General features: G+C 37.5%; 1 protein-coding gene across 3 annotated transcripts in view; it reads left to right on the top strand.

The window, feature by feature from the left end:
• The window catches only part of HEPH (hephaestin), a 96114-nt gene extending 88337 nt beyond the window's left edge, over window positions 1–7777 (top strand). For 2 of the 3 annotated variants that reach the window (XM_031446532.2, XM_010981996.3), the window contains exons 18-21: window positions 353–492; window positions 1359–1521; window positions 4447–4491; window positions 6861–7777. In XM_031446532.2, the coding sequence (XP_031302392.1) occupies window positions 353–492; window positions 1359–1521; window positions 4447–4491; window positions 6861–7093 (581 nt within the window). In that variant the 3' untranslated portion in view covers window positions 7094–7777. The remainder of the gene's footprint in view (window positions 1–352; window positions 493–1358; window positions 1522–4446; window positions 4492–6860) is intronic. The other variant, XM_031446533.2, reaches the window with a different exon arrangement.
• Window positions 7778–15972: the final 8195 nt, after the last annotated feature.

Genomic DNA, 15972 nt, shown 5'->3' with positions numbered 1-15972 from the left:
ACCCTAATGAGAATAAATGTGTTGGATAGTGGTATGCGAGTCTGGGAAGGTAGTTTGGGGTTATATTTTAAAGGACATTGTTGACTGAGATAAGAAGTCTTGAACTTGATCTTTTGGGCAGGAGGGAGCTATTAAAAGTATTTTAAGTAGCCAAATGCCTTGGTCAAATTAGTTATTTAGAAAGACTACTCTTATAACACCAATGTGGAAGATAGACTAAAGGAGGACAAATGGAATAGAGATAAGAGAAGTTAGGCTATTGCTATCATTAGAGATGATAGCTATTAGCTCTAGGGCAGTGGCAATGGAAAGTCAAAATGAGAGATATAAAATACTTTTTGTTCTTTTACAGCCATTAATGGAAAGCTCTATGCCAACCTCAAGGGCCTTACCATGTACCAAGGAGAACGAGTGGCCTGGTACATGCTTGCCATGGGCCAAGAAACTGACCTACACACTATCCATTTCCATGCAGAAAGCTTTCTCTATCGGGTGAGCTGGAAAGAGGGCTGAGTCCCTCAGGGATGATTAGAAAAGTGATTTGATACCCAATAAGGAAGAAGAGAATAGCAAGAAACAAGATAATAATCAGTTAAAAAGAGGAGAGTTCTTGTACATGGAGTATTAAACTGGGAATTCTAGTTTGGCTTTGTATCCATGGGTCAGACATTTCTCTCTAGGTTTTAGCTTTCCCCTCTGATATAGAAGAAATGAGTGGCTCATTTATGGGATAAGGAGATTGAAGGAATGTAATTGGATCTCAGTCAAGGACTTGAGACTCAGTGAACAGTCATCCTAAGAGCAAGGAATTTCAGAGTGATATTTCGGAAACTCTGAAAGTCCTTAATCCATTATAAGAACTTTACTTTAGGAACTACATGGAAAAACATGTAGGTTTTGAGGAAGAAAATTTAGTCTTAGGAAAAAGGGTCAGACTTGTAGGCATTAATGTAGACTTAAAGATCTAGAAGTTCTGATAAAGGTGATGACATGGAGGAGAAACAATTGAGTTTCATTTCTAAAGGAAATATGTGGATCCTTTTTGGGGTCAAGGCTTAAACCTGATGAAAATTATGGAGATACCAGTTTTTTAGCCCCCTAATGAAAGCTGGAATGGCTTTTAACTTAGGTCACTTTATGAAAAAGTAAGGATGAGAGAGTCTCCTCTGCTGAGTCAGTTTGTATGGGTGGGTTCATAGGGGAGATGGATAAGGTGGAATTTTTAAGTTGCTCTCTGGTCTACAAATCTTGGAGTCTCAAGACCCTGATGTAGACATCCAAGCCTTTAGTTCCTATAAGCTCTGAGATGATCTCTATACCCTTCATCTTCTCTCCCCCATCCCCAATCTCTCTTGCAGAGTGGAGAGAGCTACCGGGCAGATGTGGTAGATCTGTTCCCAGGGACTTTTGAGGTTGTGGAGATGGTGGCCAGCAACCCTGGGACATGGCTGATGCACTGCCATGTTACAGACCATGTCCATGCTGGCATGGAGACCCTCTTTACGGTCCTGTCCCAAAGAGGTAAGGCCTAATTAACCAAGATAGGTTATCTTCTAGCACTGTATCCAGCTTATAGGAGCCAGATAATCCCAAGAAGTGTCTTGCACCTGTCCTTCTCATCCCTAGAAGAACCAGGGCTTGAGACAGAAAAGGTATTCACCCTAAGGTATTCTCTCAACAAATATTTCTCATTCTCTATTGCTCCCCTGATCTGGTCCCCTCCTAATTTCTTTGACACCTGTTGAGTTCACATAGATTGACCTAGGCTGAAACTGGTTGAACTCTATGCATTGATGCTTAGTGAAGGTTTGCTTCCTTTGAATACATTTAGTTTGTATATAAATTTATTATTTCAGAGTTTATTAGAGGCACTGACTATTTCAAAGAATCTTGCTAATGAGTTCTTTAAAAAAAAGAAAAAGAAATATAATTCTAAAAGTAACATCTTAATTGGTTTGTTTTGTTGGGATTGTGAAAGGCAGTCATTTCTGTCCTGGAACAACTCTGTCTAAGACTAGAAAGAGATATTGTCCATCAATTACAGCTTATCCCAGAGTTGCTACCAAGAGTGGAAAAAGTTTTTTTTTTTTTCCTTTACATTTGTTATATAATGAAGGAGTAGCTGAGGTAATTTCTTTACTAATCAATCTTCATTCATCATCAAGAACATAGAAGGGTAGGTTGTGTTGGATTGTATGTCTTTGGATCATTAAAGGGCAGTATCTCACTTCTTAAGCCTCTTTACATGAATATGTACTCAGAACTATCCCCCTTCTAAGAGGCCCTATAGAACCTCCTGGGACCCACAGGAATCAGGGGAGTTTCTTTTCTCTTATGTTTTTTTTTTTTTAAATCATACTATTTTGAAAACTGGTAGTACTAGGGGAGGTGTTCTGGAATTCCCAGCCATTGGCACTCTATCAGCAGGAATAGAAAGTGGGAAAACATTTTGGGCATTCAAATAGGACTAGCAAACCAGGGTAGAAGATACAACTCTGCCATTTACACCCAGGGATGGAGACAAATGATTGTACACTATGATTTCCTATATCTTTGGAAAGCTTTGTTCTCTGGTAACCCATACTGCTAGAATGTGTCTCCCAGTTACTATTCTACTACTGTTTCCACCACCCAGACAAGCACACATAATTCTTTGTTGTGTTCTGTCAGCCCTCAGAACCAAAGTGATGAATTGATGCTATATTGATCAATATGCTATAAATCCAAAGTGACAGACTGTCTCCACATGTAATAGTGGGTCATCCCAAATATGGACTATCTAATAGATAAGAGGCTATCAGTACACATCATCAAAGAACTTCCATGAATAAGGATAGCTCATATCTCTTAATAAGAATGAGCCAGCCCATAAATCTTATCTGTTTGCCTTTTTGATTGTTTATACCCTACTGTGATCTAATTTGATATTGTTCCAACCACATATGAGTTAACAGCCAACCAGAGGGAAGAGTTGAAGACAAGTAGGGAATAAAGAACTAATTGTTGAGAAAAAGACCCTGGTGAAGAAGCAGGTGATGAAAATCAGAGCTACAATAAAAGATTAAAGTAGAGTAAGGTCATTTTCTTCTACTAAAATAAGAGAGAAAACAGAAAAGGATTAATGTGTAGATTTGGATGAGAGGCTTGACAAAAAGGTAGATTATTTCTCTCTATTTCATTTGTGTTTCATCTGTGATGGAAGAGAGAGTCATCTGCTGAGAGTGATAGATAGATAGTAGGATAAGGGGCTTGAGGAAAGTGGGCATAGGTTTGAAATAACCACTCTGGAAAATGAGAAAAAAAGTTATTCCGTGTGATGGAAAATAAATTATTGCTAAGCAGCATTCAGAACTTAAAGTTGGACACAAAGAATACTGATCTTTAAAATTGTGTGATGCTTCCCCACCAGCAGTCAGCATACCAGAAAAAAAAAATGCAAGGAAAGCATAGTTACTGGGATTTCAGTGAATGATTATAAAACCCACAAGTTAGTAGTTGAAGTGATGGACAATGGAATTTAGCCTGACTAGGGACAGAAGAGAAGACAGGATGAAGCTGGTGGGTCTAGGAAAAAATAGAAGAGTCCAGGAGTTAGAGGTCTTCATGACAGAATAACAGGTGAAGTGGAATAAATAGCATAAGAGCATGGAAAGGATAGGATGCTGTTGTTAAATTTTAGATTTCTGAAGTGGAGCAATTTTGCATAATAAGTCCAATGTGACCAAAGTAGTGGTTGACAGAATTGGAGTATATATGAAAGTCATTGGAGCTAAGCAATCCAAAAATTGTGAGGCTTCAGTGTTGGATAGGTCAACACTCATGATGAGAATTGAGGAGGAGTAAGATTGAGCCACATACCAAAGACTTCCATGAATGAAGAGAACTGTTAGGTAACAGTGGCAATAAGTGGTTGTGGTTTTTCTAGTCAAATAATAGGAGCCTCAAAAGGGATAGATCTTTGCAAAAAGGGAATGGATAATAAATAATCTCAAAGCAGTATTGAGAGGACATAAAAGAAGCATAGTCCTCAGAGAAGAGCTCAGCCTCATTAAAATAACAAGAAGAAGTATTCTGAGAAGAGGCTGAATATGCAGGGATATAAGTTTGACAAAGAGCAGGGGCTTCCTGAAGGGAGGCTGGAAAAGGGCAGTAAAGAGAGCAATAATGGAGATTGAGAAAGTGCCAATAAATATGTAAATAATGGCAGAGAGGTGACTTATCTTTTGGACTCTTAAGCCTATGCACTTGCTCGTATTTTGTGTCACTGCTCAAAATTAAATTAACATACCAATGTTGATTTTGAATATAAGATAGTTAATTCAAGGCACCATCATTTTGCTTACTATACCACAGACAGTTTCTTCAAACCAATGCTAACATCCTACAACAAGCTTGTGGATAGGTAGGAAGAAAAACAGGACTAACCTCTTTTTTTTTTCCTTCTAGAACACTTAAGCACTACCACCACCATCACTGAAGAAATTGGAAAAGGTAGGGAGAATGATGCATAGAGTGGGTAGTTATACGTGTTATGCATTTGGGGAAATGTGCAATGTCTCTAGAAGATGGGTTTCACATGACTGAAATGTGGACCACAACACTAGCAGAAAGCATCCTGAGATTTATTTAAGACTTCAGAAGCCAAGAACCTAAGGTTCAGCAGAATTCAGAGAATAAACTTTTAGCAGGTTTATTCTCTCTCACCCCCATGCCCAACCTCCTGAGTTGGGGAAAATAGCCTCATTTCCAGCTGAAGACTCCTGTCTTAGGCCTTCCATCTAATATGTGATGGGGAAGAAAATTCAAGATCTTGCTGAGTTGTGTGTGAAGGAGTTATCTGTAGTGATGTTTTACCCACAGGGACAGTGTGAAACTAGGAAAAATATCATTCGGTCTGCACTGGCTAATTTTATGCTTGCATCCATGGAATAATAATTGACTCTTTGGAACCAAGAGCCCTTCAAGAAAATAGAGATTCTTGTCTTATCCAAGCTCAGTTAAAATAGTGCTTTCACTTTCCACCCCATTTGTACCTGGACTGAGAAAGGCTCAGAAAATTATGAAACAATGAATGTTAGAGATCACCGGTTTAGTCTGGAGATTTTTCAGCTCTGTTTGGAATAGTCCCAATGATCTGCCTAAGAGTCTTATAAACTGTCAAACAGGGGACTAGGGTATGACATAGAGGGGTTGGGGAGAGGTAAGGTGAGGTGGAGAGTGGAGAGCTGTACATATATGTGTATGTTTTTGTATATATATATATATATATATATACACACACACACAGATATTTGTGTGTATATACATATTTTGTGCATATATTTATACTTTTATACATATTTATATATACATATATGCATTTGTGCATATTTGTGTGTATATACGTACAAACATCTTCATAAACTCTTGTTTGTTGAAAAGTTCCATGGTGGGAACAAAAATCCTCAAAACTGGTGATCTAATAAAACCCAATATTTTCTTTATGAGAAACTGAGGGATGGGGAGTGATTTTTCCAAGGTCACAAGAGGAGTAAGTGATAGAATACAAACTCAAAACCAGGATGTTTTCCAGTTTCTGTTTGAACTCATTATAGTTCATCTTCTCTCAGTTCTGTAAGAACATTCATTCATCCAGTTATATAGTCGCTAAACACATGCTTACTTACAGGAACACCAAAAAAGTAAGATGTAGTCACTATTTTCCAGGAGATTCAAGTCTAAAAGTGGAATGAGACACAGAAACAATAATTGCAGTGCTGGATGATATACATTATTTAAAAAGGGACAAATAATAATAACAACTATTAATTATTGTGCATTTGATACCTTCCAGGTACTATGCTAAATACTTTATAAATATTAACTCACTTAAACTTCACAATAAACCTCTGAAATAAGTATGGTTATTTTTAAAAGAGGAGACTGAAATCCAGAAGTGAGGGGAGTTGGCCCAAGCAAGTAAATTGTTGAAGTACCAATAGTACAGGTACTTTGGAAACACAGAAGGAAGGACCATTAACTGTCCAACTGAATTGATGAAACCTTTGCTGAGACCTATAATGTTTAAGCTGGGGATAGAAAGGTGAGGAGGAAGAAAGGGTGTTCAGGCAAAGGGAGCAGCTTGAGAAAATCTTGGAAGTCTGAAGGAGGATAGCCCATTATGGACAACAAAGAATGAGTTGTTGTGGCTAAAGAGTAGTAAACAAGGTAAATAAGAGTAGGGTACCATAGAGCCTGATTGTGAGAGTTGGAATGCCTGATGAGTGTGAGCTTTACTCCTTAGGTTAATTGGAGATCATCAAAAGTTTGTAAGCCAGGAACTAAAAGAATCAGGTATTTCACCTAGAAAGATCAATGTGACTTCAGTGTTACCATGACCCAAAGAGGTAAGAGATCAGACAGCACAGTGGCAGGCTTTTGTCATACTCCAGTGTTCAAAGTGAATATTGATAAGCTAGAGGATTGAGTCAAACTGCTTCTCAGGTGTTTCTACTTACTGCTCCCAGTTCTAACCTCTGAAACCATGCAAACCAAATCCAATTCTTATTTTTTCTACATCTCAGACCTTTATATATTTAAAGAAATATGTCAAGGACCTTCTCACTCTGAATCTGAGCTCTTTTCTTGGGGGAATTGGAACCTCAGTGCTTCCTAAGGATTTTCTCAGCTATGACATTTTGCTACACTGATTCTCTGTCCTCTGAATCTATCATCATTGGCTGATCTTTTGGGGATAAAGACAGTTCTTCTGTCTTATTTGGATGGGCTTATTTCTCTTCTCCTGGTTGTTGACAGTAAAAGATGCCTTTTTAGAGTACTCTCCAACCTAGGCTCCTCATTTTCCTCTTGTTTCATTTCAGCAGCAATCCTCAGAAACATTGAAGAAGGCAATGTGAGGATGCTGGGCATGCAGATCCCTGTAAAGGATATTGAGTTGCTGGCTTCTGTCTTGATTGCTATGGGTGTTATTCTCCTGCTCATTGCTCTGGCTCTTTGTGGTGTGGTGTGGTACCAGCATCGGCAGAGAAAGCTACGGCGCAACAGGAGGTCCATCCTAGATGACAGCTTCAAGCTTCTGTCTCTCAAGCAGTAACAGATGGATCCTGGAACTGTACATCAGGAATACACTCCCATCAGGCCATAGACTAGCATCTGACTCCACTGTCAAAGGGATGTGAGTGATACAGAGGCAGAGGAGAGAATCAAACTCATCTGAGTGTTTCTTCACTTATTTATTTACATGGAAATGATATGCTTTCTTTTTCTTTAGTTTCTTTTTCTTTAGTTTCTTTGCTCCACTTTGGGACCTGGGGATAGGTAAGCCCACTAATATCGTATATCACAAATTTCAACAGATATATCACCCATTAACACTTGGAAGTTCTGGAAATTTCTAAAAGCTGATTCTTCTCACAAAGTAGATACCAAAAGTAAGGCTCATTGATTAGGTTTCTACTACTTTCCAGGACCTAGGCAATTTCATTCTGAACCAAGGCTAAGTGAGCTGTGAAGATAATCCACATCTAAACTAAGAGCTAAGAACATAAGCATTATGGGGAATGGGTGGGTGGGATTTGAAGATCCAAATTGTATTTTGATTTTCCTTGGCAGTGGACTGTTTTGGAGAAGTGGGTAAATGGAATACTGTTGTCATGAGCAACCACAACCTCTGGAGCCAGAAGCTCCTCAGGAAGCCAGTCCTCCTAAAGAGAATGTTGAGCGTCCTCTCCATGTTTCAGGCAGAAATTCTGGTACATTAAAGTGCTTGTTAAAACACTGTAAGAGTGAACTTGGTGATTTTGATTGTCTCTGTGTCTTCTGGGAGGTTGTGACTGTGAAAAAAGAGAGCACTCAGGGAGTGAGGGTTTGTGACGGTTGTGCTAGGGTTGGACATAGAATGAATCTCTGCCTATCCTTTGTGGACCCTTCACGTTTTTGTTTTGGAAGTGAAGATGCTGTCCTAGAGGAAGCCTCAACATCAGAGTGGCAGGAACCATCTTTTGGCCCTTAAGCGCCAAATGTATTCTGAATGCTAAGAAAAGGGAAATAGAGTGCTAAGACTGGGCTGAAACCTTTCCACTCAGCAAGGAGAGGTGGGCACAGATCTAGAGGGCTCTTTTGGCAGCTAGGGATGTGAGAGGTCTACTTGCGATATTGGGGGCCTCTTTATAGGACAGAGCCCTTCCCTCTGGTAATTTAAAGCAATATTCCTTTCAAGGCTCTCTAAAACCTGGATGAGAGAACACAGACAAGAGATAGAGTAGGGATGGGATACAATGGCCCACTCTTACTACATTATCTATAATACCTTTTTACATGGCAAGTGGAGAAGAGAAGACACATCAAGGAGAGTGGAAACAATGACTGAAATGCATAGTGGTTTATACATTACAAAGCATCTAATACTTGATTGCATTTGACTTACTTTAGTTCTTTCAGGGTGCTACTTTGTTTTAGGATTCAGTAAACAAATGATCAGAAAGAGTAAATGACTCTGCCCCAGATCATTCAGCTACAAATTAAGCAGGGATTCAAGTCTTCATCTACTTGACTCTAAATACCTGCTTCATCCTTCTATATCATGGAAATTCTACTAATCTCCATCATTTGTACTTACATTGAATCCAACTTTCCTTTCTTTTCAGCAAACCTGTCTGCCTATTTATCATATCCTTCCAGATTAAATGTAGAAACTCACAGAACTGATGTTCAATTGCCAAATAATGTTGAAGATTGGAGGTTAAAACACAGACCAGAGCCTATCATTCATCGTGGTTTACTGTGATCAATGGCTTTGTGGAGAGCTTTACTGGAAATCTCAGAAATATATCAGGAGCAGAGGCAGGATAAGATTTGGATTGCTAGTCATAAAATCAAATGAGGGTATTTAAGCCATTGTATAATCAATGCACTTAACAGCAGAACTGTCAGTGTGTTGTTAACATGGAGGTTATTTAAAAGCCAGTGTACTCTGGGGACCCCAGTCAATTATTAGTTATTAACTAGCAACTGAAAAGTTATTAACTTGGTCTTAGTCATGAATCTGAGACAAGTAGAAGTAAGTGGGATGAGAATATATTTCTTCTGAGTGTATAATTCTGCTCCATATTGGGGAACATAAGCTCAAGCCCATGTCTTTCATGAAGGGATGTATCTTTGTGGTGGTGGGTTTGATCCTTGTAGGAACATAGGAAATGTTTTTGACAATTAAGTGGCACTTTCATACATTCAATTGCTCAAGCCAGAAATCCCCTAAGTCAGCACATAAGTGAGTCTTTGTTTGATTTACCTCAAAAATATCTTTTATTTATTCATCTGTTTCTGTTTTTATTGCTATCATCCCAGTCTAAAGCACAACTATCTGTTACCTGGACTTATGTGATGGCCTCCTGCTTTCTTTCCTCTACATTCACTCTATCCTCTACAATTGATTCTCCATGCAGAAAAGTCACTTTTGAAAAAATAAATTGGACTTCCAGTTTAGATGAGCTGCCATAGACTCATCTCTTCCTGGAGATAAATAAAAACTGGAAATAATAAAAGAAGCAACAATAGAAGGACTGGAAAAGGTAGAAATAGGAAAGCAGCCTGGAGAAGAACAGAGAAACACAGCAACCGGGCATGTCCCTAACACTTAACCTAGCAGAATGAAGCCCAAGGTCAAAGAGAAGTCTTAGTGACAACCACCAGTGGATCTGGAGACACTGGAAAGGGGGGTTGGGGAAGACCCTTGCTGACACCAAGTAGCCAGGGAAGCTGCTTCTCATCTCTGCTGGCTAAACAGTCCCTTCCCCCCAGTTAGATATTAGGAAGCAACTGCAAGGAAAATCTCAACATAGCAAGCTGCAACTAAGGAAGCACTCTTTGCGCCTGCAAGCTGGAGAATCCCTTTCCCTGCCCAGAGAAAATAAGTGGCTCTGGCAGGGATCAACAGGAGCCCCAGTGACATCAGAGAAATCAAGCACAACAAACCAGCACAGCAAAGTCTCTGAATGTCTCTGAACATTCCATTGCCACTGGAAAACAAAATTATGGCAGGACTTGCATGCTAAACATAAACAAGGTTTTTGCCTTCTAAAACACATTGTTTTAATATGGTTCAGATTTCCACCATGTCAAAAACTAGGAAAATCACAACTTGAATGAGAAAAGACAACCAACAGACACAACCACTGAGATGAATCAGATATTCAAATTACCTGAATAGGATTTTAAATCAGCCATTATAAAAATGCTTCAACAAGCAATTACAAATATTCTTGAGATAAATTAAAAGAAAAATCTCAGCAAAGCAATAAAAGTTATAAAAAGGAAAACAAATATGAAACTGGAAAAGAGAATAGCTGAAATTAAAAAAAAAAACTCACTGGTTGGGTGCAATAGTAGAGATGACAGATAATTTAGTGACTGGAGGGTGAATCAACAGAATTTACTCAATGCAAATGGAGAAAATGGACTGAGTGAAGAGAGCCCCATGAGCTTATACAATAAAAGCAACAAATCCAGCATTTACATTATGGATTCCTAGAAGAGAAGAAAGAAGATATGACTGAAATATTCAAAGAAATAGTGGTTGAAAACTCCCCAAATGTGGCAAAAGATATGTCTACAGATTCAATAAGTTGAATGAACCTCAAATAGGAAAACACAAAGGAATCCATGCCAAGATATAGCCTATTGCATTTCTAAAAACTAAAATCAAAGAAAAAAACTTAAAAACATCCAAAGAGAAGCTGTATATTACCTATAGGAGAACATCAATTTGAGGGACAATGGATTTCTATCTGAAGCTCTGGAGGCCAGAATGAAGTAGCCCAACGTTTTTCAAGTACTGAAAGAAAAGGACTGTCAGTCACAAATTGTACATCCAGTGAAGCTATCTTTCAGGAATAAAAGGTAAATAAAGGGAGAAAAAGAGACATTCTAAGTGTAAGTAAAACTAAGAATTTGTTGCTAGCAGAGCCACCCTTATATGACACCTAAAAGAAATTTGCCCAAGTAGAAGAAACATGATGAAATAAACAATCCTTGAACATCAGGAAAGAAGAAAGAAAAATAGAAAAGCAAAAATAAGGGTAAATAAGGATATAAATTATTTGAATAATACAATCAATCAACAGAAACCAAGAATAGCAGAATACACTTTTTTTTTCAAACAAGCATAGAACATTCATCAAAACAGACTATTTACTGGACCACAAAATAATTATTTCAACATTGCTGTTAAATGCAACGTTAAAAGAATTGAAATCATACAGTGTGTGCTCTCTGACAACAATGGAACCAAACCAGAAATTAATAACAGAAAGACAAGTGGAAAATTTCCAAACACTCAGAAATTAAACAATATAGTTCTAAATAACCCATGAATCAAAGTAGATATATCAAAGGAAATAATGAAAATACATGAAAATGATTGGAAATGAAAACAAAACATATCAAAATTTGTGGGATATAGCCATAGCAGACCTGAGAGGGAAATTTATAGAACTAAAATGTATTAGAAAAGGGAAAAGTCTTTACTAAGTTAATAAAGTAAGTTTCTGCATAAAGGAAGTATAAGCAAAGAGAAAACAAACCCAGAGCAAGCAGAAAAAAGGAAAACATACATGTAAGGACAAAAATCAATGAAACTGATAATTGGAAAAAAAGAGAGAAAACACTTAAAAACTAGTTCTTCAAAAACATTAATGAAAAAATAAAAGTAATAAAACTAGAAATATTGGCAAAATAAAAATAGAGTTACAAACCACTATTATCAGAATTGAAATGGGTTATCAATGCAAATTCTGCATACATGGGAGGTGACATCATCAAGATGGCAGCATAGGTCATTCCAACTTCAGCACCTCTTACAAGAAGACCAAATATAAGCTATCTATAGAGAAGACAACATTGGAAAATCCCAGAACCTGGAGGAGAAGCAGAAGTATCACACTGGACCACAGAGATAAAGGGCCACATTAAGAAGGTAAGAAGAGCAGCTTTATTTTGACAGCCTCGCCCTTCAGCACAACACCACACTGAGAGGGCCTCTCTGATTCCATTGTTTTTCCAGTGAGAAAAGAGAGCCAAAGATAGATCTCCAGCTACCCCAGAGTTGTAAAATGCTTCTCAGGAAGCCCATTCTTATTGGGGGTCACTGGGCAATCTGTGGGACTTAAACATTAGGGATGAAACATAGAGAAGGGGGATAGGACTAATAGCAACAAGTGCTTAGATTTTGATGGGCCATATTTTTGCTTTCAGTGACACTTGAGAAGAGAATCCAGCCAACAGCTCTGCCCATTGGCAGAGACAAAGGGTGGCCCTGTCTGACCAGTGAGCTTGCTTGGCAGTTCTGCCTGAATTAGGTGCCCAGCATACTGGACACAAAGCAAGTTCTACAGCCCTGCATGGGCAAGGAAGCAAAAACACAACCCTACTTATCTGCTGAGTATAGCCTCTAGTCTTACAAGGCCAGAGTACCTGGACAGTTGAGGAACCTATCCTATAGCCCCACTCAAGCAGGGAGGCAAGCCAGCATCCCTGCCCAACTGTCAAACATAGCATCTGGCCTAGCATAACCAGGGATCCTAAACAGTGACCTGTGCAGCCATTGAACCCTGCTTACAACCTTGCCCAGCCAGAGTCCAGTCCACATCTTTGCCTGATTACTGAACACAGCCCACAGCACCAAACAATGAACGATGATTGGAGAGCTAGTATCCCCAATTGACTACAAAGCCCAATAAGCTTGCCTCATCAGGGAGACTATGCAGTGACCCTGCTTGAACGCAGAGCCTGGCCAGCAGGCCCACCGAACCACAGAGCCCAGCCAGTGGTACCCTTCTACAGAAAACAGGCAATGGTCTCATCCAGCTAGCAACACCAATAGCAGTCCCCACTTGCAAGTGAATGTTACTAGGTGACCCATCCAATAACCCAAACAGAGCTGAATGGTGAAAAACTTACCCTGCTGAATTGAACCTGAAAATTATGGTAGAGGAAACCACTTACTCAAATGTACAGGTACTGATGCAAGGATACAAAAATAAGGAAGAATCAAGTAAGATGATAGAACAAAAGGAAATTAATAAAGGCCCATAACTAAGCCTGAAGAATGTAGGTTTAAAATCAATCTGAAAAAGAATTTAGAATAATCATTTTAAAGAAGTTCAGTGAAACACATGAACACAAATACAACTAAACAAAACTAGAAAAATAATACATGGACAAAATGAGAAGTTCAACAAATAAATAAAAACCATAAAAAACAGAAATCATACAGCTGAAAAATACAATGACTGCACTGAAGAATTCAATAGAGAATTTTAAAAACAGACTCAACTAAGCAGAAGATAGAATCAGATTACTTGAAGATAAAACATTTGAAATTATGCAGAGTATCAAAAAGAGAAAAAAAAGGAAGAAAAAACTTGAAGAAACCCTGTGGAACTTGTGAGATACCGACTAGAAAAACAAAATACACATCATGGGAATCCTAGAAGAGTCAAAAAAGGATAACAGTCAATTGAAAGCAATAATGATTGAAACTTGCTGAACATGGAGAAATAAATGAACATCCTGATTCATAAGGCCCAAAATAACCCAAATAGGTTGAATCAGAAAAGGGTTATACCTAGGCACATTTTAATTAAGCTGTCAAAGGTCAAAGAGAGAATTTGAAATCAGCAAAAGAAAAGCGACTTGTCACATACAAGGGAGCCCCAAAGGATTATTAGTGGATTTCTCAGGAGAAACTATGCAGGCTAATAGACAGTGAAATTATATATTCAAAATGTTGAAAGAAAAAAAAACTGTCAATCAAGAATACAAAACATGGCAAAGCTGTGTTTCAGAAATAAAAGAGAGATAAATATGTTCACAAACAAACCAAAGCTGAGAGAGTACATTATCACAAGGCCTGCCTCACAAGAAATGCTAAAGGGTGTTCATAAAACTGAAATGAAAGGATGTGAATTAACATTGTAAACACATATGAATCTATAAAACTCACTGGTAAATGTAAATATATAGTCAAAGTCATAATTTCTAGTGTAATAGTGCTGTGTAAATCACAAATCTAGTTTAAATTTAAAAAACAAATATTTAAAATAACTATGACTACAAAATTTATTATTAAATACACAATTCTAAAAAGATTTATATTATAACATCAAAACCTAAAATGTAAGAGGGCAAGTAGTTAAAGTATTGATGTTAACTTATTCTCAGCTTAAAACAGATTGTTATAACAATGAGATATTTTATGTAAGATTCATGCTAATGACAAAGGAAAACTTATAGTATGTATAAAAAAGATTATGATGAATCAAAGTATAACAACACAAAAAGTCATCAAATTACATAGAAAGACAACATGAGAGAAAGCAAGGGGAAAAAGATCTACAAAGTGGTCAGAAATATAATTAACAAAACATCAATGGTAAGTCCTTACCTATCAATAATCACTTTAAATGTAAATGGATTAATTTTGTCAATCAAAAGACATAGAACAGCTGGAGGAATTTTTAAAAATCCAGTGATATGCTGTCTACAAGAGACTCACTATAGCTTTAAAGATACAGAAAGGCTGAGTGTGAAGGATGAAAAAAGATATTTACTTTTATTATTTTTTATTGAGTTATAGTCAGTTTACAATTTTGTGTCACTTTCTGGTGTACAGCACAATTTTTCAGTCATACATGAATATACATATATTCATTTTCATATTATTTTTCACCATGAGCTACTACAAGATCTTGAATATATTTCCCTGTGCTATACAGTATAAACTTGTTTATCTATTCTATATATACCTGTCAGTATATACAAATCTCAAACTCGCAGGCTATCCTTTCCCATCCCCTTCCCCCTTGGCAACCACAAGTTTGTATTCTGTCTGTGACTCTGTTTCTGTTTTGTATATGTAAGTTCATTTATCTTTTTTTTTTATTATTATTATTCCACATATGAGGGATCTCATATGGTATTTTTCTTTCACTTTCTGGCTTACTTCACTTAGAATGATATTCTCCAGGGCCATTCATGTTGCTGCAAATGGCGTTATGTTGTCATTTTTACGGATGAATAGTGTTCCATTGTATAAATATACCACGTCTTCTTTATCCAGTCATCTGTCATTGGGCACTTAGGCTGTTTCTATGTCTTGACTATTGTAAATAGTGCTGCTATGAACATTGGGGTGCAGGTATCTTTTTGAAGTAGAGTTCCTTCCGGATATATGCCCAAGAGTGGGATTACTGGGTCCTACAGTAAGTCTATTCCTAGTTTTTTGAGAAATCTCCATACTGTTTTCCACATTTGCTGCACCAAAGTATATTCCCACCAGCAGTGTAGGAGGGTTCCCCTTTCTCCACAGCCTCTCCAGCATTTGTTATTTGTGGAGTTTTGAATGATGGCCATTCTAACTGGTGTGAGGTGATACTTTTGATTGTAATTTTGATTTGCATTTCTCTGATAATTAGTGATATTGAGCACTTTTTCATGTGCCTATTGGTCATTTGTATGTCTTCATTGGAGAATTGCTTATTTCAGTCTTCTGCCCATTTTTGGATTGGGTTGTTTGTTTTTTTCTTATTAAGTTGTATGAGCTGTTTATATATTCTGTAAATTAAACTTTTGTCAGTTTCATCTTTTGCAAATATTTTCTCCCATTCTGTACTTCGTTGATTTACATGCTGTTGTCCAATTTTCCCAACACGACTTGCTGAAGAGACTGTCTTTTCTCCATTGTATATTCTTGCCTTCTCTGTTGAAGATTAGTTGACCAAAGTGTGTAGGTTTATTTCTGGGCTCTCTATTCTGTTCCATTGATCCATATGTCTGTTTTTACTAATTGTGGTGGCTTAGTTTATAAATTTTAATAGTTCATGCTGTATATTTTCTTATTCTTATAAGTATTTTTGATCTTTGTTCTGAAGCATAGCTAAACTACTTGGAGACAATTTAATTATTTCAAGTATTGTT

The sequence above is a fragment of the Camelus dromedarius genome, chromosome X, assembly GCF_036321535.1.
Source record: "Camelus dromedarius isolate mCamDro1 chromosome X, mCamDro1.pat, whole genome shotgun sequence".
NCBI classification, from domain to species: Eukaryota; Metazoa; Chordata; class Mammalia; order Artiodactyla; family Camelidae; genus Camelus; species Camelus dromedarius.
This window is presented reverse-complemented; position numbering and strand designations above follow the sequence as displayed.